This window comes from Callorhinchus milii, unplaced genomic scaffold, assembly GCF_018977255.1.
Source record: "Callorhinchus milii isolate IMCB2004 unplaced genomic scaffold, IMCB_Cmil_1.0 Scaffold2, whole genome shotgun sequence".
Lineage (NCBI taxonomy): Eukaryota > Metazoa > Chordata > Chondrichthyes > Chimaeriformes > Callorhinchidae > Callorhinchus > Callorhinchus milii.
Genome location: NW_024704743.1, coordinates 46130945 through 46157258, shown reverse-complemented (window position 1 = coordinate 46157258; position 26314 = coordinate 46130945). Strand labels below are relative to the sequence as shown.

At 41.9% G+C, this 26314-nt stretch overlaps 1 protein-coding gene and 1 long non-coding RNA gene across 2 annotated transcripts in view; both read right to left on the bottom strand.

The window, feature by feature from the left end:
- The window catches only part of LOC103187487 (RNA-binding motif, single-stranded-interacting protein 3), a 565148-nt gene that overhangs the window by 501502 nt on the left and 37332 nt on the right, over positions 1–26314 (bottom strand). Inside the window, exon 3 of the mRNA XM_042346715.1 lies at positions 20895–20945. Within this exon, the coding sequence (XP_042202649.1) occupies positions 20895–20945 (51 nt within the window). The remainder of the gene's footprint in view (positions 1–20894; positions 20946–26314) is intronic.
- On the bottom strand, positions 13811–15423 carry LOC121848104. Its single transcript, XR_006084837.1, has 2 exons — positions 15007–15423; positions 13811–14808 (listed from the first exon to the last, which is right to left on the bottom strand). It is a non-coding gene; the product is annotated as an uncharacterized LOC121848104 (long non-coding RNA).

The window sequence follows — 26314 nt, the reverse complement described above, 5'->3', positions numbered from 1 at the left end:
AAGCATCATTAATGAGAAATGATTTTCATAAGCCAGCCTCGGGTCAGACAGACACACCTGTTGTCACCACAGTTCTCATTTGTTCCAATACTTATTCTCCTTTAAGCCAGACAGTGAGAACTCAGCATGACAAAAAGCTGCAGCTTTGGATTAAATGTATTTTTATAGATAAATCTGTTTTTATTGTAAAATGTTCAAGTCAAGTTCATTTATTTAAAATCTTTGCTTTCCACAAGCTTAATGATTGCAAACAACCGTTACTGATGATTTTTTTCTAATATTTCCCAAAGCTGTAATTCCTTTATGCCATGACATTTAACACATAAAAGACACAAGAACTGATACAGCGAGGCCGGTGCTGATGTGGCTGATCGGGTTGGTGATACTGCATTGTGCATCATCATCCATATAAAGATACGAGCCAGGAGAGCAGTTGTGAATCTGCATAAAATACAAAACACAGATCACCCACAAAATACACATACCACTGTACAGTAAGTCCTATGAAGTGCTTTGAGACATCTCAGCAAAGTGATAAGGCACTATATGAAATACAAGGAGTATTATTACTTTAAAAATCTTGTTCTGGTGCTTTTTTTCTCATTAATACATTTTTCGAACAGAACAATTTGCACTTACATAACGCCTTTCAAGAGTGCTTTGCAAAGGCAAAGTAGGAGTCGGCACTGAAGGGAGGATAGGGATAGGGCAGAGCTGGTGGAAGGTGCATTCAAAGAGTTAGGTCTTCAGACGAGTTTTGAAAATAGAGAGGGAAGAAGCACAGCAGAGGAAGTTTAGAAAAGCATTCCAGCAGGTGGGAGCAAAGTGGTTCAAAGCTCGCCTGTGAATGGTGGGCTAGAGGAGGTGGAGGCCTTGAAGCAGGTCAGAATTGGTGGAGTAAAGGGAGTGGCCAGGTTGCAGGAGACCTCAAAGATAGGATGGGGCAAAGCATGGAGCCATTTGAAGGATGAAAATTGTCAAGTCAATCCACTGGGGAATAGGAAGCTAGGCAAGGATGTGGGGTGCTAGGTTCACAAGATATTGTGTGGGAGAGAATAAGAGCTGTGAAGTTCAGGATTATCTGGAATTAATAAATCCTTAAATAAATCCTTGCATATGGTATAGCTCCTTTCACCTCAGCAGGACATCCCAAAGCTCTTCACAGGATATGATGTAAAGTGGATATATTAGTGGGAGAATTTTTTCTGGAGAATGGAACTGGGGAAACCAGGGCATTGGAAAAGTCAAATCTGCTCGCATGGAGGTTTCAGCTGCAATGGGGTGCGGTATGATTGATAACATCAGCGCCTGAGGTGAGGAGGTGCTGACAAGAGCTGAGCAGAATAGTCTTAGTTTTGTCAATGTCAAGCTGGAGAAAGTTAAGACTCATTGAGCACTTGATATCTTAAATATAGTCTGAGGGGGATAGGGACACGGAAAGAATGGAGCCTAACGACTGAGCAGCATGTGAATCGAGGGAATCTTGTGGGAGTTGGGCCTGCCAGGACAATTCCTGGGAGAGGCAGATGGAGGGCGGATCACCAGTGATCTGAAACAAAATGGCAGGAGAGACAGATCTATCCTGTGAAGAGCTTTGAGACATCCTCCTGGCATCGAATGGCGATATGTTCATCTAGACACAGAAATTGCAGGAGGTAGAGAAAGTCTCGGGAAGTGCAGGTTCAATAGGAGCAGACCTCAAATAATTATTCAAAGTAGCCACAGATTCAATTATTTAATTTTATTAAGTTTAATCGGTAATTATTTAATGAAGTTAGTGTAAAAACAAGTCAATGTATTTTTTTGAATCCAGTCACCAATTGAATTAACGCAAGCATTCTGTATCTGCCTTGTTCAGTCAATTAATTTAGTAACTTAATAATTAAATCCAATTAGTATTGCATTTTTCTTCATTCGCTTTTTTTTTCTCTCTCTCTCTACTTCTTCTTTCCTGAAGCCTCTGACTTGTGCTGAGATATGTTGAGCAATAATTGTCCTACGGTATCTCACACAAGTGAGGGTGTGGATGAGATCAAAAGCAGATCCAGCCTGGATTAGTTGGTAGCACTCTCGCCTCTGACTCAGAAAGTTGTGGGTTCAAGTCCCACATCAGCATTTAAACTCACAGTTGAGGCTGACACTCCAGTACAATGCTAGAGGTACACCTCACTGTTGGACAAGACATTAAACCAAGAAATATTCAATTCAAAGTCTATTTAAAAAGAGGAGTTCTTCCTGGTATTCAACAATCCTCCCAAAATATTGGTCACTTGATCGCTGTTTGTGGGAAATTGCTGTGCACAAATTGGCTGCCATGTTTGCCCACAAATTTGCCTACAAATAGTCACTATAGTTTACATTAAAATCCTGTGAAGTGCTTTGAGACACCTCAACAACACAATAAGGCACTATATCAAATGCAAGAAAAACTTGCGGAAAATCACAATCAAGCCCAATAATGTCCTCATCTAAACACTAAATGAATGCGCGCACTTCCAGTAGAGATTGCTGTGATCAGGAACTCTGGACAAAAGTTGCCTTCTGCAACCCAGTTTAGTGCTTGGCTGAGCCTAAAGATTTGTGATTGTCATTCGTCTTCGGGAAAAAACTCACAAGCATGACTTAATGGTTATTCACTTATTTATGAGCGAAAATAAGTATATATGATGTTCTGTCACATTGACCCGGACTCTGGAAAAGCTGCCAGGTACACTGAGACCAAGTTCAAAGCTGTGAAGTAATGAACCACATGCAATAGAATTTGTTCTTTACTTGATTTTTGGCCTCAATCATTCAAAAGAAAAAGATACAAATTCCGACATCCAGCTCATTTCTAAACAGCTTGAGGTATTTTTCTCAAGCCAGTTGGTTGAATAGAGAATCTGTTTTCTTTTCTTATAAAAATGTTTACACACTCCCTAAGCTCCCAGGACAGAAGATTCACACAATTACTATTATACTACTCCTAGCCTCTGCTAAAAAGACTGTGATTTACGCCACGGCTCCTTCATTACTTCCTGGAATCGCTCCACCTACAGCCTGTGGTGCCACTACCACTTCGACGCTGCCCACTATTAGAGTAATTGTTGAAAGCAACCATCTGATTCTGGTATCTGGGAATAGTGCCTTTGGTTTGCGAAGTAAGTCGATGCCAGAGGAGCAGCTGAAAGGACAACAATATTTCCTGACATCAGCAAAAGTGAAAGAGATTCCTGTTTTTATTTTTTTGCTCAGCTGGGTGTCTGATACATGCAGAAACCCATCAGCATGCTTAAGAGTATCAAAACCAGACTGAGATTTCCATGCATCCCACCATACATGGAAATTTCAGAGATATTTATTGGAATGGAATGCGCACCCTCTCCCTGGAGGGATGCATCCCGCTTACTTCATTCCGGAAAGTATTAAAATAATATTAATCCTTGCATTTGATTTGGGACCTTTCACGTCATTGAAGATATCTCAAAGAATGCATAGAATATACCGTAAAATGAATTGAATGTATATTTTATTGGCAAAACGCAACAGCCAATTAATTGCACACAGCAGTGTCCCACAAACGTTCGTGGATTGAGTGACCAAATTATTATTACTTTTTTTTAGAGGGATTATTACCCCCAGAAAGCAATCTACCAATCACCTAACAACCTGGTTCCTACTTAATGCTAGGTAAACATAGGTGTGTGGAGTAAGGAAACTTGCCTAAGATTTAATATTCCTTGCATTTGATATAGCGCTTTTCACGTCGGGAGGATGTCCCAAAGCGCTTCACAGAACACACTGTAAAGTGAATTGACTGTATATATTTGTGGACGAACGCGGCAGCCAATTGCGCACAGCAATGTCCCACAAACAGTCATAGATTGAAAATGATCAGTTTTTATTATTGTTTTTGGTTTTGGAGGGATTATTATTAGGCTCTGTGTGGAGTAAGGAAACTTGCCCAAGGTTTTGCTCTGCCTGGAATTGAACTCAGGTCTCTCACTTGCAAAGCGAGTGCTCTAACCACTGAGCTACAGGACTCCACCCAGGAGTTTCACCCAGCCCAGGAATTGAATCTTGGTCTTCCGGCTTGCGAGACGAGCACTAACCACTATTCTACAGGACTCCCCTATTAGGTTCAGCCAATACGTGGGGACCCCACGGTGTCCTTTGGTGTATTGCAAGCGTCTAACTAGTTAAATCCACTTATCTTGCCATTGAGATCACTGTCTTGCAAGCTTTCCCGATGCTTACTAGGACCACCCTACCCGTTAGGGCTTTGGCTTGCAGGAGTTGAGTGGAAGATTCCAAATAATCCCTCCAAAACAAAACAATAATAAATTGGTCATTTTCAATCCACCACTGTTTGTGGGACACTGCTGTGCACAATTGGCTGCCATGTTTAGCCCACAAATATATGGTCAATTCACTCTACAGCATATTCTGTGAAGCGCTTTGAGACATCAAGAAGACGTGAAAAGCGCTATATCAAATGCCCCAAATCTTCCTGCCCACAGCTTAGACACACATCCCTGCCCAATGAACGATGGTTCCACCAGTCGCAGGTACGGAGTTTGAGCAGCAGCTACTTACCTCTCTGCAAACCAATCAAAGTTGATTCCAAGCCTAGATGTGTTCATGAACTGGAACTCCAGGTAACATCTTCCAGCAGCTGTCGCCCTAAGCCTCAGAGTTTCTCATCAGTTATCTGACGGATATCTGCCTAGATGAAAGCTGACACCCACAGATTCCAAATGTTGATCATCCAAGAGATGCAGAGTGTATTCAATGTGTATTCTAACCTTTCTAGGAGTAGAGAAATGACATCCAGAGATATTAGTTTTGAGATTTAAGACATTTTGAAGAGCTGTTTAGATGTAGAAGCAGACTACCTGATTTGCTCTTGTCTAAGAGCATCCTTTCTTTAAAAACAATCTTCCTACGGAAGTTGTGTTTGAAGAAAGAGTAGTATCACTCTAGATTGTTAAACTCTAAGAAACCTGAACTGGTGTCCTATAGTGCAATAAAATATAATTTCTTGAGTCCAGAAACTTCCTTATCAATAGTAGTCAGGCCTGTTATGTCTGACTCCTCCAAGCTTCTCCGTTCTCAAGGCTGGTAAATAAAATTGTGCGATGAAAGGTGTCTGGACAGAAGAAGATCTGATGAGAGTTAGTGCAAAAACTGCACACAGAGCCATAAGACAAGGACATATATGCCAGACACCAGAAATAGATAGAAATAAAGATTAAGTAAAGAAAAACTTAAAGGAGCATGTTCCCCCTCGTACCAGATGTCTGATCCGTCATGTTGGCCCTTTCTATTGCAACCTGTAGCATGCTTATGCCAATATGTACCAGCCATAAATCAGCACTGGCCTTAACACAGTCTAAAATGATGGAATTTACAGAGTAAAATCATGGTGGTCTGAATCTCCATTAATGAGTTGCAATTAAAGTTTTTGCAATGATATCGTGGAAAGTATAAAACCACAAAGAAGGTCTATGGAATTTCTCCAGGATTTTAAGACGAGTTGCATTATTTTACCCTCAAATTCAATCAATACTTCCATAAATGGTAAGATGGAAATTGGGGCTCTCTGAGCCTAATGTGGAAGGTTAATACAGAAACAATTTTCTTAAAAAGGTCTACCTATGATTGGATGACCTTACCAGGGCAATTCCCAGATGAGGTATTGTGTTCTTGGCCAAATTTGCCCTGTCTTGAGTTCAGCAATAAATTGAGCAAGAACAAGAATGTTGTAAAACAGACAAACTCTTCAGAGAAATACAGTCATTAATTGCCATAATCAGAAATTGTGGTGAGTTCATTTTTTTTTAACTGTGTCCCCAGATTTGTTTTACAAAATATGGTCACCTTAACCTATGAGGAAACATACACGATACAAGCAGCACAACATGGCAGGTAACAACAGTGCATTGGGTAATGTGCAACACAATAGTCAGATGACAAGAACAAGAGCACTGCAAGAAGGATGTTTCATGAGGAAAATGGGTAAATTGAAACTTTTAAATTTGCCTTCTCACCATCATTATAATTCAGACAACAACATCAATAACAACAACTTTATTTATACTTATATCACGCCTTTCACGTGGATAAGGTATCGGCGTGCTTAATTTAAGTCAACTGAAGTTATTATGACATTGAACAAGTGTGAAAGAATTTTAATTTCTGAAATATTCATTGAAACCATTTCAATATAGATCTAGCAAAAATTATTATATTCAATTATTTACAATAAATTACATTTGTATAGCGCCTTTCACGTCGGAAGGACATCCCAAAGGACTGTCAGATTTTTATATTTTCTGTGGGTGTTCATTCCTCGCTTGTGGAATATATATTTGTTCATTCTGGAAGAATAATTTTCATTCGAGTTATCATCTGATCCTAAACTATTTTTGTGGGAAATCCTTGAATGTGAAACTGAGTTTTTATTGTGTATTTCTTTCTTCCAAATTACAATGAATTATATTTCAAAAAAGAGAAAAATACAGGGGTCTCAACATCGAGGGGTGGATATTTTTAGAAATAGCCAATGCTGAGAGAACAGTGGAAATGTTACAGAGTTCAAGCAATGAAATAAGCTGCCTGGTTCAATATTGCATTGGCTGAAGAAATATTAAAATGGCAATTCCTCTATCAAAAAACTACCAAAGTACATGTAGATGTATTATTTATGTATTAAAACAAACATGTACTTAAAAAGAGTAGAATACTGTATGGCCCTCTGAAGCCACGATTTTAACGTGGATAGACAAAGAGAATTAGCCCTGTGCATTTCTGCAGGAAACAACAACAAGATTACATTTGTATGGAGCCTTTCAACAACGACAAGATTCCATTTATAGAGCGCCTTTCACGTCGGGAGGACGTCCCAAAGCGCTGGACAGTTGGGTCAGGACCCGAGCAGGGGAGAAATGGTCAGGGTGAGGGGAGGGAAGGGAGAGAGCGAGGAGGTGGGAAAATGGTCAGGGTGAAGGGAGGGAAGGGAGGGAGCGAGGAGGGGGTAGAGAGTCGAGAGGGGAGCTGAAGGCACGGTCAAAGGGAAAGGTCTTGAGACCGGCCTTGAAGGAGGAAAGGGAGGAGGCGGCGAAGGCACTGGTGAATGGAGTTCCAGAGCCTCGGGGCTGAGAGGCTGAAGGCCCGGCCACCGATGGTAGGGCGGTTGGAGCGGGGGATGTGGAGCAGACTGGAGCCAGAGGAACGGAGGTATGGGCAGGTAAGTAGGGGGATAGTAGGTCGGAGAGGTAGGAGGGAGCAAGGCCATGGATGGCCTAGTAGGTGAGAATGAGGAACTTGAATTCGATCCTCTGGGGGATGGGGAGCCAGTGGAGGCGAGCGAGGGTCGGAGTGATGTAGTCACGAAGCCTGGTGCGGGACAGTACACGAGCTGCAGAGTTCTTTCACGTTGGGAGGACGTCCCAAGGCCCTGGACAGTGTACAGCATTTCAGACCTGAGCTGGGGTCAGGGGGGAGAAGGGAGGGGAATGGGGGTGACCAATGGCATGGTCGAAGAGGAGGGTTTTGACTTGAAGGAGGCTAAGGAGGGGGTGAGGCGGAGTGACTGGGAGATGGAGTTCCAGAGGTTGGGGGCAGTGGCTGAAGGCTCTCCCACCAATGTTGGAGCGGGTGGGTCGGGGTACGTGTAGCAGGCCGGAGCCGGCTGAGCGGAAGGAACGGGCGTTTTGGTAGGGGTTTAGGAGATCACAGAGATAGAGTGGGGGGAGGCTATTGAGGGCTTTGTAGATGAGGACCAGGATATTGAACTGGATCCTCTGAAGGATAGGGAGCCAGTGGAGTCGGGCGAGAATGGGGGAGATGGGGTCACGGAGTTTGGTGCAGGAGAGGACAGGGGCTGCAGAGTTCTGGATTATCTGCAGCCTGTGGAGGGAGGAGTTGGGAAGGCCGACAAGCAGGGCGTTTGCATAGTGGAGCCTGGAGGCGATGAGAGCATGAACAAGAGTTTCAGCGACCTGAGGGATGAGGGAGTGGCGGAGTCGGGCGATATTACAGAGGTGAGGGAAGGCAGAGCGGGTCATGGCTCGGATGTGGGGAAGACAGTTGAGGGTCAAACAAGACACCTAGGTTCCTGACTGGCTTGGTGAGTTGAAGTGTGCAACCATGGAGGTTGATGCTGCCAGAGCCTGAGAACAGGCTCACTGCTGTAATTTGCAACAAGCTAATGCTCTTTTGCTGCATGTGTAAATGCTAATATTGTTTGGGGCATGTGAAAAATGTTGCGCATGAGCACGAACATAAGTTCATTGTTGCTGACTGCTTTTATACTTCATGAACAGATCACTTGGAGATGCAGCCAACTTGCCTTTTTCTGTCATTTTCCTTTGAATGTTGCAGACCAATTGAATGCACTCATAAAATCTGCGTGAACTAGGTTTAAGTGTATGCAGAAAATAAATTCACAAAACCACAACACTCTGTCATTGAGAAAAACCAATAGAGTCTGATTTATATGTGGAGCTACAGAGTCAGAGCAAGGAAAGAAAGCTGAAATCTGGGCGTGAAAAATCCATTGTGTTATCTTATCACAGAAAAAGTTTTCACCCCCAAACCTACAATTTAAGGTATTGTTTCCAAACAACCAGATATGTTTGGAAACAATACCTTAAATTGCAGCATTCTCCTTACATCAGTATGAATTACACAACCTCACTGCTTTTAAAACTACTCTGCACTATGCTGACAAAACTATTCCTTCATCACATCTAACTCAGTTGACAGCTAAACGTTGTGGGTGCAAGCCTGACATGATGACTTTGAGCTGACGGTTTAGGCTGACACTCCAGTGTAGTACTGGGTGGGTGTTGCATTGTCACAGGTGCGACCTTTCAAATGAGGTATTAAACCGAGGTTCCGTCTCACTGTTTCGATTGACATTAAAGATCTCTTGGCATTTTTTTGAAAAGAGAAGGGAGTTTCTCCTGGTGTTCAAGCCAACAATCCCACAGATAAATTTGGTCCTTCACACCATGGTTGTTGTGGAACATATTTGCCTCAAATTAGCTGCTCCACTCACCTACAACACTGTCAGTCACTCCACTTTACAGTACATCCTGTAAAGCATGTTGAGAACTTCTCGCCAACATAACAAGGAGCTGTAACAAATGCAAGGATTGTTATTTATTATTATCCCATTTATACTATCATTTAAAAACTGGAGAGAGTCCCTTTTCTTGTTTGATAGTATTAACACCTCAGACATTTACAGATTGAACGGGATTCCAGCAGAGCTTTGACCATTGAGAAAATATGTTCAAATCTGCTTCAGGATGGAAACTGAAATCATTCTGGACTGCCTGCACCAGGAGATAGCATCGGCCTGAGTTTACGTATTTTTAGTAAACTGGGTATTAATATTAGATTGCTATTCGGAAGCTGTCTGTGATACCGAAATTACAACTTAAAGTGAACCAGGATAATTTTAATAATGAGGAGACTTCCTGTAACAATAACTCTTTGCTCACAGCGAATAATGTTTCATGATCAGTACAAAGTAAGAGTTACTGAGCTGTGAACTCTGAATGGCATTTCACAAAGCAGATTGTAGCAGATTGAGTATTTTCAAATCACAGTACCTTTGACATTATTTCCAAAGTTGTACTGAGAACAGGAACAGTGAAGAAAAATCAATGGCTGTTAAATTTGAATACCGCACTTGATATAAACAAAAAAATAATTAGTCATACCTAAATTTATACCTGAGAAAAACACTTTACAGCTGAATTCAGCACCTCTATTAGCTAACAGATTACATTAATGAAAGGCACTACAGACTTTGTATTAGCTGTTCCTATTGGTGAACAGCAGCTAGGTTGCTGTTGCCAATACACCCACGGCTGCATGATCATTTTACCTTTTCTCTTGACAATGAATAAAGAAAGTAAATATTGAAATGTCAGCCCAGATAGCATGGTTGTGGTGACGTGTCAATTAGCCTGTGTTTTAGAGAAAAGGGAATGGCTGGGGGGGGAAGAAATCAGCCAGGATTTCCTGCCTCTGAGTGACTATGCTGAAATAAATGTGTGTGTGTGGGCATCAAGTGAGGACAGGATCAGGTTTAGCTGTCATCACTCCCACGGTCAAATAGCTCGCTGACACCTGCTGTCTATTCTCACAACTGAAGAACAGCCAATGGGTCAAGCTATCAGTGGGCGGCTGGTGTCTGTTGAATTATACCCTGGTACGAGTCAACGTTTTTCGGGAGAAGAAAAGATATTTCAGATCATCAGACTTCACGTGATGCAACTGACATTTTATGGTAATCACCATTGCTTTTTTTATGAACATCATGTGAGATTCCAACTGGTAATGTTGAAGGGGACAGCAAAAGAGAAAAATCCCTTTATATCTTACCCCAGGCAAATTGAACCACTTCACCCCCATGCTGATCAGAACAAAAGAACACAAGTCTCTGAATCAACAAAGACAGAGTCTCTTCAGAAAACAATGTCCCAGAAACTGGTCAATGCCCACAAATGGTCAATAACAAAAGCAAAAGACTCTGAAACATAATGAGCCTGCAATAAGAAGTCAATCGCTCCATCAAACTCATCCACATTTTCCTGGATTTCTCAATTGACGGATCAAAAAGTTGGTTAGTCTTCAATTGGATGAAAAGTTCAGCAAGGAAACATGACCTATATATGCCCAAGTATTCCCAGAGTTGAGGGTTTCTGACTTTAAAGCAGTTTTTTATGCACGAGACAGAAACTTACCTGCTAAAATCATCACAGGAAAGGTACTGAATAACACAGCCTAAACAGCATAAACTAATCAACTCCCAACAGAAATTATGTCCTACGTGAACAGAAAAACACTGAATTGATATAAATGAGTGTAGTCCAATCCAACTACTGTGGTACGAAATACATTAGGATACTAATACAGTTGGATTTTGTGCTATTGTTCCTTACCTAATTTTAATTGGAATAAAAGAGAACATCAAAAATCATACTTACAAAGTTGACCAAAAATATAAAAATGCTTTGAGTAAAATTACATTTCACATAAACAAACTATTTTATTCCACCGAGTACACCACTCACACAGAGACCTGCATTTTTGTATTCAATTGGTTACTGTTTTCAATCAGTTATAAAATACAATGAGAAGGTTTTCCACTTAGGTGACATCAGTTATTAAGTGCTTTGGAGAGGTAGTTAACAGCGTTTTGTTATTGCGGTTATGTCAGGAGATTACCTACCACATAAACAGGATCACTGTATTTTAATGAAAATGTTTTTAATATATTTTTGAGCATTGCTGTGTAAACTAGTAACAAGGATATTTTTAATCTGAATAAATCTGATGATAATAGATATAAATAAAAACAATTGCGTATTTTCCCTGTTGCTTTTAATTTACTTTGAAGGCACATGTGAATTATATCGCAACATTAGATCTACTGTGTGTCAACTTGGCTCGGTAGAACTCCGACCTCATCAGGACTTGAGTTCTTAATGTAATACTCCAGTCTAATACTGGGGTCTGTGACATTGTCGGAGATTGGCTGAGATGTGAAACTGTGGTCCAATTTTCATATTGAGGTGAATGTTAAAGATCTCATGTCACAATTTGAAAGAGAAGGAAGTTCTTCTGGTGTTCTGGCATCAATTGTCCAGATTAATTGATCATTGACCTCACTGAACTTTCTGGAACCTTGCTGCCACAAAAGGAAGTCTTGTTTGCTTTCAAAAACCTTCTACATATGTCACAGTCCCAGCCTATGTGGGAAGAGAGCGTGGCTGGTTGCTGCCTGTGAACCAGCACATCTTCTAAGGATGTGTTGAATTATTCTTTTCTTTCTATTGTATTTCCATTTAATGTAGCTAGCTCCGTTGCTTATTTCACCTTTATAATCTGTTTCATGAAGTTTCCCATCTTTGAAAAACACTTCAATATTCAAATACAGACAATCGCTCGATGGAGGATGCAGCAGTAGGAATTTCTTGATTGACATAGAATTCAAGGGAAATATCATCTCTCTGACTATAACCGAGGAGAAGTTGTTGAAATACAATTCAGTTTACAGTGAAATCTGCTTTAAGAAAGGAAAAGATTGAAACTCCAGCTTTGAACATAGGGTCTGTTACATTTTGCAAAAAAAAGTGAGAATAGTCAGAATGAAGTTAGAAGTACTTACACTGTTTTTGTTTTATGTTTTATTTGTCATATGCATTTGTGTCTACAAACAAAAAAAATCAGTTTTAAACCATCATTAGTCTGCCTCTTTTATTGGTTTGCTATAAAGACTGCAAAGGGTACTACACTTCCTGAAATAACTTTTTGCTTGATCAGCTGGGAGTCACTACAGTTAAAGAGTATCCAAATTGAGAATTCTACACGCATGGAAATTTCCCTTTGTCTGGAGTGCAGATTCTGTCCTCGAGGTGTACACCCTGCTCACCTAATCCTGGAAAGTATTAGGCGCAGAGGATCGACTACATTCCAAAATGCCTTTCCCAGGCAAGCCAACTTAGAGACAGCCCATCCCAAAGAGATCCCTCATACCAACCCCCCCACCTATACTCCTCATTTATTATTGTCAAATGTTCATCTATTATTATTAGACATCTGACAAGTGTGGGGTTTAGGTCTCATTAGGTTCTAGAAATTCCTTGTGAGCCTCTTGGTGAGCAGCACAACTCAGTATAAAAAGTTCTCAATCCAGTCTGTGACTAAATTCTTAAAGATATTGGGCAAAGTAATAACAATCCTTGCATTTGATATACCACTTTAACATGTGATTGAGAGGTTTCAAAGCACTTCACATGAATATATTCTAGAGTGTGTATTTTGTGGGCAATGGAAAGAATACAGAGTAGATTTATGAGGATGAGGCCAGTGCTGACAGGTTACTGGTTGGGTTAGGTCATTTTTTGCTAGAGACCTCATAGAGGTGTTTAAAATTATCAAAGGGTTTGATAAGGTTAGCAAAAATAGACTGTTTAGACTGGTTGGGGAATCCGCAACCAGGGGACACAAATATAGGATAGCGACTGGGGGATCTAAAACAGAATTTAAGAGGAATTACTTCATGCAGAGGGCAATGAGATTGTGGAAATAAGTTCACCACTGAGATGTCTTTTTTCAAGGCTGAAGAGCCCTAGCTTATTGTTCATTCCTCTGAAAAAAAGGAACTCGTCCATGTTGCTCTCCTCCTGTGCATTGTCTGCAGGGTTTTGCCAGTACCTTTATATTGCAGTGACCAGAGCTTCACACAGTGCTCCAGGTGTGGCCTGACTATAACACCACATGACATCTGGGAATCTGAATTGAACTGATTTGGCAATACAGCCCTGCATCCTGTTTGCCTCATTCAATAATGCCTCACACTGTTTTGATATGGAGAGCAATGGGTCAACTAATACCCCTAGATCTCTTTCAGCTTTCCCGGGCAAGTTCATGTGCCTATTTTTACTGCATATTTAAAGGTCCTTGCATTTTGTCTGAACTTCATTTGTCAGTGATTAGCTCAGGTGCATTCTAGTTTGATATTTGTAACATTGCTGCCAATTCTATGTATCTAACCTTGAAAGAAAGGTTCAGGGCTTGCTTTACATTGTTCATGAAATGTAGCAATCTTTTTGTTGTGCTGTATAATATGCTACAGATATTGTGTTAAGAAATTATTGTGCAATTGAGGAACCAGCACCACAACTGAGGATGAGCCACTGGTCAAGTTTGGAAAAATCTTACCAATCCAGTTCTTTTCATAAAATTGTCACCATTTATTCTAAAAAGTACTCAACAATAATTAAGATGCAGTTCTTCCCTCAGAATGTTTTTCATTTTGCTGCCATCACAATAACTTCTCTTTGTATGTTGTTCCATCAATGATCCATCACCTTTTTAAAGAACGCAAACATTTACAATGCAATAAACTGTGCATGATTTTGACTGCCATGAAGGTTCAGTGGTGTAAGCAATCACTGCACTGTGTTCATGCACCGTGAACTTCTCTTTGGCTATTGTGGAAGTATCTGACAGTGTACAATGCTTGTTGAAGGAGTAGTACTATGGGCACTTTACCAAAAGAAAAGCTGGGGTGGTACAGAATGTCCACTGCCCTTATCTTCTACCGACCCTAAGACTCCATAATCAAAGAAAAAGCTCTAATTGTCTATGTTACTTATCCAGATCTACCTGAACAGGTGATTTAAGTGTGTTGATATACTATGCCACCAGGAGTAGCAATCTGTTACACAAACTCCACTGATCTCAAATGCAGGACTGAGGAACATTGATATTTCTGAGCCTCTCTGGCATGTTTCACCGCAACAGTTCTCCAACAGGGTAAAAACTAGTTCCAACTGCTTCTGGAAGTCAGAGCCTAATACAACAGCAGAGGGAACTTTTCTAGGAGATGCTTTTACTCAGTCAATGGAATGCATAATGCATAATAGTCTATTGCAGACTACCAATGGTCCCCAACTTTACTTATTTGGGAGATGGCATTACATGCCTTCTCCTTACTGTCCAGTCCACCTCCTGGAGTCTTAAGAATTTTGAAAGGTAGCACTTGAATATGGCTCTTGTGCAGTACTTAGTCTCCTTTTTGAAAGTGCGATCCTGACCCTCATGCTCCTCACTTTCAATTATCAACCCCCTGAGCTGCCCTTTGTCATCTGCTCCCCCAGCTTCCCCCATGCCTGGTGACTCATCCAGTGCTTAACACTAGTTACATGTCCCCAGGTGCATGTTTCTGGCCTGGTGTTTGTTTGAAGTGCGACGGTCATTGTTTTGTCCTCAAATTCAAGCCTCTACTGGGGTTGCCTTGTACTGTGGAGAGAGTAGAAGGAGAATTATCAGTAAAAATGCATATGGTATGCATTTCCATACTAGAAAATATTGCTAGCTTATCATGTCACAACACACTAATCCCATTTATGGGTGCAATGCAAAACTTGTGTATAACACAGTCTGTGGAGATGTAAATATATTTAGGAGCATAGATTGACATACTGATAAATTACCTACCACTAAGAGCTGTTCTTGGATTCAAAATCATCACCTTCCACTCCTTCAACACTCTCCCTGACAAATAAATGTTGATTCATATCGATATCTGAGGGTTGTGGTGGTCAACAGCTTTTGCTTGGATATTATCCTTCAGGATCATGCTGAGAAAAGACATAAGGCATTTTGATGATTCTTGTCTCTCTTCAATGATAGTAAAGCCTCAGTGCAGGTTAAGTTTGTGGTGTATAAGACATGTGTCCAAACAGTTCTCCTTCATGATTCCAAGCTCCTGTGTACATGCAATTGTGGGACTTCCTTCAATCCACTAGTGAAGCCAAGGACCAAATGGGGAGATGGATTTGTGGTTAAGGAGGAAGCAGGTGTTGAAAAAAAGGATCTGGTTTACATCTGGACATGTCTCTATGCAAAGCCCCCCCCCCCCCATGTGAGGATCTGGATTAAGCAGTTGGTGTTGAGTAAATATGGTATGCTTAAATAAACCTTCTACCATGGTGAAAGAAGATGTTTGTTAAATGAGGAAACTCTGAGACTTGAGATGACAGGTACTGAAATGAGTTACCTGGGATCTGGGTTTATGAATACACGTATATATTGATGTCTCTGCCCCTTCTCTGATTTGTATACAAAGACTTTCATACCTTCAGGTGGTGGAATTAAGACACAATGGCTAAGGGCGTGTATCAAGACTGTGGGCAGGAGGCTGGTGGAAATGTTCAACATGCAGATTAAAAACAAGTTCATGGTACCTCCTCTCCATGCAGCAAGGGGTGAAATCTATGCTTGTCAGATGTCTAATAACAAGCTAGTGACCATCCTCCTTATGAGGAGGCAAGTCTTTGGGGGCTGAGATGGCTTCAAGGTGATGCACTTGACAATGGAATATCAGTAGACTCTTGGTGGCCTGATACTTGAATCACTGACAGACCAGCAAGCCTTCCTTTTTGACAGAACTTGGATACTTTTTACTTTTAATGAAAGTTTTTCTGACATCATCCATGTAGAAGTAGAACTTCCTCCAGGTTTAAACTATGCACTTCATTTCAGAAATGACACACTACCATAACACTTTGTTGCACACCGTTTCCCTGAGAGTCGGAATCTCACAGACTCTGACACTCGTCTCATGCCACCTGTGATAGTGTGGAGGCTTCCCTTCCCCACCAAAAGGATTTTTCTGTTCCAGGGCACCTACTTCTACAGTCATTAGGAAAATGGTGCATATAGTGATTCTGCAAAATGCATCAACATTTCCTTACTGTACACAAGAATCACCGGCCCTTGTTGACTTTTAAGCCTGGATCAGTTTATTAAGATGCTTCATTAGTGTGACAGCACCTGGATGTGAAAGAGTCTGATGTGGATTCAGCCCCATCCGTAGAGTAGAACTTAAAGTATGAACGCAAAACCATAAATATTACAAGGGACATGAACAAAACGTGCTTTACACCCAGTTTTACCGCAAAACATGTTCCATCATATTTGTACATTTGATCAATTTCACATTTGATTTGTCTTGCAACAGAAAAACACCATTAACCATAGGATTCACACACTAATGTTCATGGGTATAACTTGGTTGAATAACTGATTTGGATTGTATAGCTGATTTTTTGAAAGATAAAAATACTCGTCTCAACTGCCTATTGTGGTCCTGTGCCATACAGACCAATAATATCCCTAGTCTTATTTCAGGTCTCTCCTGAGGTAGCTGATCAACAACAACAACAAATTACATTTTTATAGTGTTTTTCACGTCGGGAAGATGTCCCAAGGTAATGGTCAGGAATTTGGACCAGAACAAGAGGTTGGGATCAAGGGGTTTGGAGGGCAGGGCGGGTGGAGGGTAGAGGGTGGCCGAATGCGCAGTCGAAGAAGAGGATTTTGAGATGTGATTTAAGGAGGAAAGGGAGTGAGCAAGACGAAGGGAGTGAGGGATGGAGTTCCATTGGGTGGAAGCAGAAAGGCTGAAGGCCCGACCGCCGATGGTGGGGCGGGTGGGGCAGGGTCCTGGAGCAGGCCAGAGCCTGCTGAGCAGAGGGAGCAGATAGGTTGATATGGAGTTAGCAGGTCACAGAGGTAGGAAGGAACAAAGCAATGGAAGGCCTTGAAGGTGCCTTGGGACATCCTCCCGACGTGAAAGGCGCTCTATAAATGGAATCTTGTTGTTGTTGTTGGTGGTGGTGGTGGTGGTAGAAAGGACAGTTGATGGTCAAACAAGACACCAAATTCCGGACTGGCTTAGTAAGGTGGAGTGTGAATCGGTGGATGGTGATGCTGTCAGTGCCTGAGGTGTGGAGGCACTGCCGGGAGCCAATCAGGAGAGCCTCGGTCTTGTTGATGTTCAACTGTAGAAAGTTGGCTCTCACCCAGGACTTCATGTCTGACAGACATTCTGTCAGGACAGCAGTGGTCATGGAGTTGAAGGTGGAGGTGGAGAGATATAGTTAGGTGTCATCCGCATACATGTGGAAGTTGACCCCATATCTGCAGATGATTTCACCAAGAGGGAGCATGTACAAGTTGAAGAGGAGAGGACCAAGGAGAGAGCCCTGAGGAACTTCACAAGACAATAGGGGGAGGCTGGAAGAGAAGCCGTTTGTGGAGACAAAGTGGAGACTGTGTGAAAGTTAGGATCTGAACCAGTCAGGGACAGAACCATGAAGATTGAGATGAGAGGAGAGACAGTGGAGGAGGATAGAATGGTCAACTGTGCCAAAGCAGCAAAGAGGTCAAGGAGCACGAGGAGACAGAGGGAGTCCTGGTCACAGATTGACAAGATGTCATTTGTCACTTTAGCCAACGCTGTTTCTGTGCTGTGGGGAGAACGGTAGTCCGATTGGAGGGGTTCATACAGGGAGTGGCAGGAGAGGAAGGAACAAGGTTGGGTAGCAACAATTCATTCAGAATCTTGGAATGGAAAGAGAGTTTGGAGATGGGGCAGTAATTTGAGAGCAGAGATGGGTCCAAGAAAGGTGTTTTGCGGATAGGGGTTATGATGGTTATTTTTAAGGGGTGGGAATGGTGCCACTGGACAAGGAGAAGTTGATTACGTTTGCAAGTAGAGTAGCAAGGAGGTGGAGCTGGGCGATAAAAAGAGGGGTAGGGACGGGGTTGAGGGAGCAGGTGGTGGGTTTCATGTGGGTTATAATTGTGGTGAGGGAAAAACGGGAGACGGGTTCGAAGGTGTGGAGGGAGGAATGGGTAGGAGCCTGGGTGTGAGGGGGAGATGCGGAGGGAAGGGCAGTTGGTAGCGGTTGGAAGGGTAGAGGCGGCTGAGTGGATCCACTCAATTTTCGTCTTTAGGAAGTCCAGCATCTCCTCGCAGTTGGAGTTGGAGAAGAGGATGGGTGAGGCATGAGAGCATGAGCAAAAGAGCCAGTTTGTGGTGGAGAAGAGGAGCCTGGGTTGTCCATGGCCTCCAAGGCTTTATTGTAGAAGGATGATTTAGTGAACAACAAGATTCCATTTATAGAGCGCCTTTCACGTCGGGAGGACGTCCCAAGGCGCTGTACAGTTGGGTCAGGACCCGAGCAGGGGGGAAATGGTCAGGGTGAGGGGAGGGAAGGGAGGGAGCGAGGAGGGGGTAGAGAGTTGAGAGGGGAGCTGAAAGCACAGTCAAAGAGAAAGGTCTTTAGACCGGCCTTGAAGCTAGGAAAGGGAGGAGGCGGCGAAGGCACTGGGGGATAGAGTTCCAGAGCCTAGGGGCTGAGAGGCTGAAGGCCCGGCCACCGATGGTAGGGCGGTTGGGGCGGGGGATGTGGAGCAGACCGGAGCCAGAGGAACGGAGGGTACAGGCAGGTAGGTAGTGGGATAGTAGGTCAGAGAGGTAGGAGGGAGCAAGGCCGTGAATGGCCTTGTAGGTGAGGGTGCGGATCTTGAATTCGATCCTCTGGGGGATGGGGAGCCAGTGGAGGATAGCGAGGGTGGGAGTGAGGACAGAGCTCTAAGTTTTGATGTGGTCCAGCCAGATCGGCGAATGTACCGTTAAATTAGATTTGAGCGGCCTGCACTTGAGCCTTAAGGGAGCGAAGGTGACGGATGACTTGTGTGAGTAGGAGGCAGTTCAGGAGGTGAGGATGGTAAGGGCATCAAGAGAGGCGGAGGTGGAGTTGTAGAGGAAAGTGACCAAGGAGGATAGGTCGGTGCAGGAGGAAACCCAGAAGGGGAGGAGTTCAGATGACTCCAGGGCAGCGGAGATGGAGGGGGTTATTTTTTTCCAGTGACAGTACGAGATGGAGGTGGATTGGGTGGGGGTGGGGAGGAGTTAAAGGAAATTAAGTAATGGTCCGAGATGGCTTTGTTGGTGATGGTGAGGTCTGAGAAGCTGAAGCCCCAGGTAATAACCAGGGCAAGAGGGTGGCCATGAACGTGGGTGGCAGAGTGGATGTGGAAGGAGAGGTGGTAAGATAAGAGGGGTGAGGAGAAGTCAGTGGAGATAGAGCAAGAGATGGTGAAGTGTTCATTGAAGTCGCCTTGGATGAGGAGGCATTCAGAACAGAGGCAGAGGGAAGCTAGGAGGGAGGAGATGTCAAAGACAAAGGTGGGGGAGGGTTTGGGGGGACAATAAACAAGGGGGATTTTTAGGGAAAAATTGAAGGGATGTTAGAGGGTCAGGTGCTCGAAGGAGGGGAATGAACCGGAGGAGTAGAGGGATAGGGCAAGTGAGGACTTGGGAAATGAGCCACATCGCTAGCACGGTGTTTATGTTGTGGGGTATGGTGGAAGGTATAGCCGGGTGTTGTGGCGTCAGTTCAGGGGAAGCTGTCGCCTGGGGTGATCCAGGTTTCTGTGAGGGTCAGGATATCAATGTTTCCATCAACAATGAGGTCGTAGACGGCAAGGGCTTGTTGGAAGGGGAGCAGACATTTTGTAGGGCTAGTTTATCGGGGGTGGTTGGCAGAAGAATGTGCGAGACAAGAGGGGATGGATTGGCAGGGAGGATGGAAATATGGATGAGGGAGGAGAGGTTAGCCCCTAGGGTCTAGGGCCAGTGAGCCTTACGGCAATGATGAGAGATGGGGCAGTCAATGTATCTGCTGCTGGACAGCCAATGGTGAGTGCCACAGTGAGTCTGACGGAGGATTCTCAGTCTGGAGCAGAGGAAGGCTGTGGGATGGTCAAGTGGGGATACAAGGCAACGAGGACGGAGGGAGAGGAGGACAAAGCGAGAGTGATGCAGGGTAGAGGACAGGGATGGGGGCATCTTGGAGCAGTTCGGGTCGTGGGCAGCAGCCGTAACACACACGCCGAGACTGGAGGCAGAGCAATCAGCCTCCAGGCATGGAGACTGCAGGGGGTTAGAGGAGACAGCGCAGAGTGGGGAGAAGGGACAGGGAGATGAAATGTTTCCACCAAAATAAAACAGTTGCTACCAGAAAAATAAACGAGTGCTATAGTCATGTGACTTAAAAAGAATTACATTTAACAGCGATAAAATTAAATTTGCTACATCTATACAAATGTGCTCTTTCCTTTTCACTTTCTCCTGAAAACACTGAAATCACAGATGTTAGTAACTTCAATAGTTAACTGATGGTTTATCATCACATCGGCAATGCTCCCCATTGTTACAATTTGCATTTAACATTCTTGTGTGTAATAATTCTCTAAGTGCAGCACTCATCTCTTCTGATGCCATCTCTAAACTCAACATGCAACCTGCTGGCAGTTTCAGGCATTCACATTATGCAACAAAATTTAAAATAGCATATTGCAGAAATGCTTGGATTCAATTTAAACCCTGAAATGGTGCCTCTTGTTAAATACCATGATATCAATAAACACAATTCCTTTAATTGCAGTGGTGGCACTTTCTTTTAATATAGCTTCTAAATCATTCTAAATATGTTTTAAAAAAAACTGAGCTCAAAAATCACATTCCCTACCTGTACTTCGAAGGTAGTCAAATGAGATTTCTCCGTATCGGCTGTTATGACCTTTAAAAAAGGAATCCACCCAATTAGCAAATAAGTCACAATTTTCCACTAAGTGTTACCAATCAGAAGAATGCAGAGTAAAGCAGTAAATCAGCTCATAGTGAGGTTAATAAACCAACATGCACCAAACCGAGGAAAATACTGTGTGAAAGGCTACAAAAAAGATGCACTTCAGTAAGGCTGAAGGTGTTTTTTATCAACCCAGTTCAAATCTATCAAGATTTTTTCCATTTCTATTTTTGTTTCAAACATTTATAATACCAACTATAGGGGTAATTACATTATGAATATAACTAGCTTTCCAAAGAGGAATGTAAGTGTCATTTGAACTGGAGTCCAAAGTACTCACTGCATTGTTCTTCATGTATTTGCATCATTACAAAATAATTTGCAGTATCCACTCAGCATAAACTCATACCCAAAATATACACAAACAAGTTAGTTATATTTCACTGTTGAACAATGTATTAGATGTTAACAACCTACCAAAGCAATCCATTATGTGGATTGTGGAGTCCTGTAGCTCAGTGGTTGAGCACTCGCTTTGCAAGCTAGAGACCTGAGTTCAATTCCAGGCAGGGCGAAACCTTGGGCAAGTTTCCTTACTCCACACGCCTAATAATAATCCCTCCAAAACCAAAAAACAATAATAAATTGGTCATTTTCAATCCACGACTGTTTGTGGGACATTGCTGTGCGCAATTGGCTGCCGCGTTCGCCCACAAATATACAGTCAATTCACTTTACAGTGTGTTCTGTGAAGCGCTTTGGGAAGTCCTCCCGACGTGAAAAGCGCTATATCAAATGCAAGGATTATTATTATTATTATTATTAAATGTTGTTATGTTAAATTACTTTATTTGCCAGAAACTGGAATCACATGGTAAAGCAATGCTTTGTATTCTAACGTATTACAAATACCAAATCTGGTAAAACAGTGCACTATCAGGTAAAACATCCGACAATTGCTTTAATATTGCTGGATTTCCATGACAGGATGCACCTGCAATTACAGTCCAAATTTGCAAATCTATAAATTGTATATCATATCTCAGCATTACAAGATGCTACCCTGCATGAAGGATACAATATAAATGCAAGTTGTCGTCCTTGTTGTTGTTGATACCATGAGAACATTTGTACAACAAGGAACAGGGGTGATTCTTTCTGGCATGTTAAATGTTGCTGTCCTGACCCACGTAAAGTTTAAGTGCATCTTCTATTCAAAAATGCTCGGGTGGCCATGAACTAGTGAAAAGGGATATACCCCAGCACCATCTTAATGATAACTGTGTGAATCAACAGATGGATATAGAAATGGCACGCAGTGTTATACATCTTATTACAGACACATTTAGTCTTAAAGCAATAATTCTTTGGACATCCCAAAGGGTAAACTGCAATATTATACTATTAAAGTCTATAAAATTATTACTGTATGTTACATTCTGCACAATTTAGACAAAAAAACCTTGCATTTGATATTGTGCCTCATCACGTTTTCGAGATGTCTCAAAGCACTTCACCAAATATACTGTAAAGTGAATTGACTACATATTTTGTGGTCGAAACGCGGCGGCCAATTACATAGCAGTGTCCCACAAACAGTTGTGGATTGAGTAACCAAATAATTATTATTATTTATTTATTTTTGTGAAGGGATTATTACCCCCGAAAAAGCAATCCGCCAATTGACTAACAACCGGGTTCCCATTTAATGCTAGGTAAACAGAGGCATGTGTAGTAAGGAAACTTTCACCCTCCCCGGGAATCGAACCTGGGTCTTCCTGCTTGCAAAGCGAGTGCTCTAATCATTAACCTACAGGACTTAGTGCACAATAGAAACCTCTCTCACACCTTAGTCAAAACTATCAAAGAACAGGAGTGATTCTTTCTGGCCTTATCTCTATAATATGTGCCTTTATTATTTCTACAATCTGCTGGAATAAACTGTGATAGAAGAATGTAAGTATATTTAAGATCAGAAATGGCCATTGCTGTCCAGCTGGCCAAACAAAAATATAAAGTTACACTACTCCATGTCTTACTCTGATGGGCTTGATAATTTGAAAAAATAGTTAGGTAATTGCCTTTAGAATCTACCAACAAAATCACCTCCATTGGCTCCCTAAGTAGTCACACAATCTTTGCATAATTCAATCCATACTGGCTGTTCACCTTCTCTATTCTGAGCTTCAGCCTGTACCGCTTTGTGTAAAAGTTTAGATATCATTTAGATCTATGTTAAACATGTTAAGGTTCAAGTAATTTACAACTTTTAGGATCGTGAATAAGAAATCACCTTGTACAAGCCTTTCTTTGCACAAAACACACTCCAACAATTGTGTGTGATTATAAGAAGTGTTTTTTGTTCCTCAAACACTGGTGTGCTGTGACATTGATTTCTTCTTCTTCGTTCCGAGCCATGGTTTGACCTCAATTGTTTTGCCTCATGCACATTTTGCAGAGTGTGGCTCACTCAGAGTTTCAGAAATGCTCTCAGGTGACCCTGTTCGGCCAACAGATGTCCTGTTTACCAGCTTCATCCAGTATTTGGATGCAAAATACGCAAGCTACACTAAGCGCCCAAGACGCTGCCCTTATTACTAGCAAATGCTGGTACTTGGAAGCATCTGTGCCAAAACACTTTAGCGCCAGTGGTCAAAGACAAGTCTTCTTTAATGTTACACTTTTCCAATGAGAACAGACAGAAGTACATTGGGTAGTGTATCAAACAGAGTAACAGTGTAACAGTGTAACAAATTACTCAGCAATTTAGATCTGCAATTGGAAACAATTATCTCTTTGAGTCTCTTTGAGATGTTTTGATATTATAGCAGGACATCAAATGCAGTGATTATTATTACAATTGTGAAACATAAATAAAATCCTGAGATATAAATAATAATAAAATAGTCCTTGCATTTGATATAGCGCGTTTCACATTGGGAAAGCATCTCAAGCCATTTCACAGGATGTGCTGCAATGTGTATTGACTATGTGTTTTGTGGGTGAATATTCTGAAAGTATCCTTTCAATTCCGAGTACTTATTGAGAATATTTCACATCATTGTATTCAGGTTGAAATCCATTATTGTTGGCATCTAACTGCCAGAAAAAGTACTTTGTGGCCCAAACTGCATCTCCAGCAGGGAAATGCAGGTACGTCAGTCATGCAATCGCAGGTCAGAGCAAGGTCTTGCAGGCTGGGTTGAGATATATGGGGGCATTGCTGGAGACACAGTTTATGCCGCAAGGTGCTTTTTCCAACATCAAATAACATTATTGCTTTCTTGAGGAACAATTTTTCAACCTCCCAAGTGGATATTTTGACATTGGTAACTGCAACAATTCTCTGGTGTAATACCTTAGGATTTGCCACCATTAACAATAATAATAATAATCCTTGCATTTGATTTAGAGCCTTATCATATCTTTGAGATGCCTCAAAGTGCTTCACAGAATACACTGTAAAGTGAATTGACTGTACATTTTGTGGGCGAAACAAGACAGCCAATGGCGCACAGCAGTGTCCCACAGTTGTGGATTGAGTGACCAAATTATTATTATTTATTATTATTATTTTTTTGAAGAGATTATTACCCCCGGAAAAGCGATCTGCCAATCGATTAACAACCCGGTTCCTACTTACTGCCAGGTAAACAGAGGTGTGTGGAGTAAGGAAACGTGCCTAATGTTTTGCCCTGCCAGGAATCAAACCCAGGCAAGTGCTGCAACCAATATGCTACAGGACTCCGCTTTATTAATCCGTACGAACACTATCAGGGTGAAGCATGCCAAGATCAGTTAGATTCATGGATGGTGAAGGTCTTTGCTGACCCCTGTAAAGGTTCTTCCGTTTGTGACCCCTAAACTGCATTTCATCTATTTCCATCACAAATAAAATAACCCCAGTTACATTTGGAGTACAAGTCTCTTATGCCATTGTCTTATGCAGAATTCTCTTGTACAATCTGCTAAAGCTGTAGTTTTCTGTACACTGTCTATGGACTTTGTGCCTGCCCGGACTATTGTTACAAGCTCGGAAAATCCCAGAGTGGGTAGAGAACTGTAGATTTCCAAGATAAATTGTCTTCCAATGTCAATTAACTGCTTCAATTGCTAGATTCAACAATTGAGAAATGGCTACTAGGCACTTGCACCAGTAGAAAATTGAGGTTTATATTTTTAACACATGAATGTGCCATGAAGCTCCAATTTTTCCCTATGGCTAATCAGCCATTATTTTTTCTGACCAGGAGTAAAATATCACCCAGAGATATTTGTAGTTTCTCCAGAGAAACTACAATGATTTTCTCATGGTAAGTCCTCTCAATGGCTGAATGTTTGAGGGAACATTTAAACAGTTTCAAATGCACAAAAAAAGCTATTCAAGCTGATCTTTTCAAGCAGAGGCTAAAAAGACTGAATGCTTTTCAATCATGTCCCACTATAATAACAGTATGCCAATCAAAAAATAAAGCAAACGCATCTATGAATAGCTAAACAATCCTACTTACAGCAGAAAGCTCACAGGGGGCTGAACTTCATAGAAAAGGCACAGGTCAATAAATTTCAGAGGGGGATTAAGAAGGTGTGAGACAGCAGCCAAGAAGATTGTCACCATTGCTGCACTGCATCCAAGTGCACAACTAAAAATGGCTCATGATAGACCTCAATGTGTTCTGATCTCTTTAACAACCTGACAGCAGGAAGCTCTCCAGCATCATTTTAAACACAGAGCCCCGCTAGTTTTTTAATTCAGGAGTCAACGGTTGAGAAAAGCTTTGTAAATGATTCACTTTAACTATCATTTCCCATTAGAACAAATAAAAACCTTAAAAGAGCTACTTTGCTCCACAGAGTAACCTTTGACCCAAATTCTTTCTGTAACAGATGAGAGCTAAATTTACTGTGACAGTGTCTAATCACATTTAGTCTGGTTTGTGATTTGATGGCTCTTGAAGCACATTAACTGCACAGAGAAACAGTTAGACCATTTAGTACGGAGATTTCACTAGGAAACTATGCATGCAGAGGAGGCATTCAGAAGTTAAAACGGCACAAATAATCTTCTCCAGTTTACACAATCACTTCTAACATGTAATCTTTTACTGCTGAACCAAGTCAAAAATACTGAAACAGAGGAGCACTTTGAGGAAAATCTATTGTAAGCACTCAAAATAAGGAAAAAAAATACACAGTTCTGAATGTGGTAATTTCCATATACAGTATTTAATGTATTTGCTCTTATAATGTTATTTATTATCCTCCCTTCTCCATCCCTGTCTTGCCCCCCAGATCCCTCCATGTCTTCCAATGCCTCTTTGTTAGCCAGAGGAGGAACACCTGCTTGGGATAAAACATTG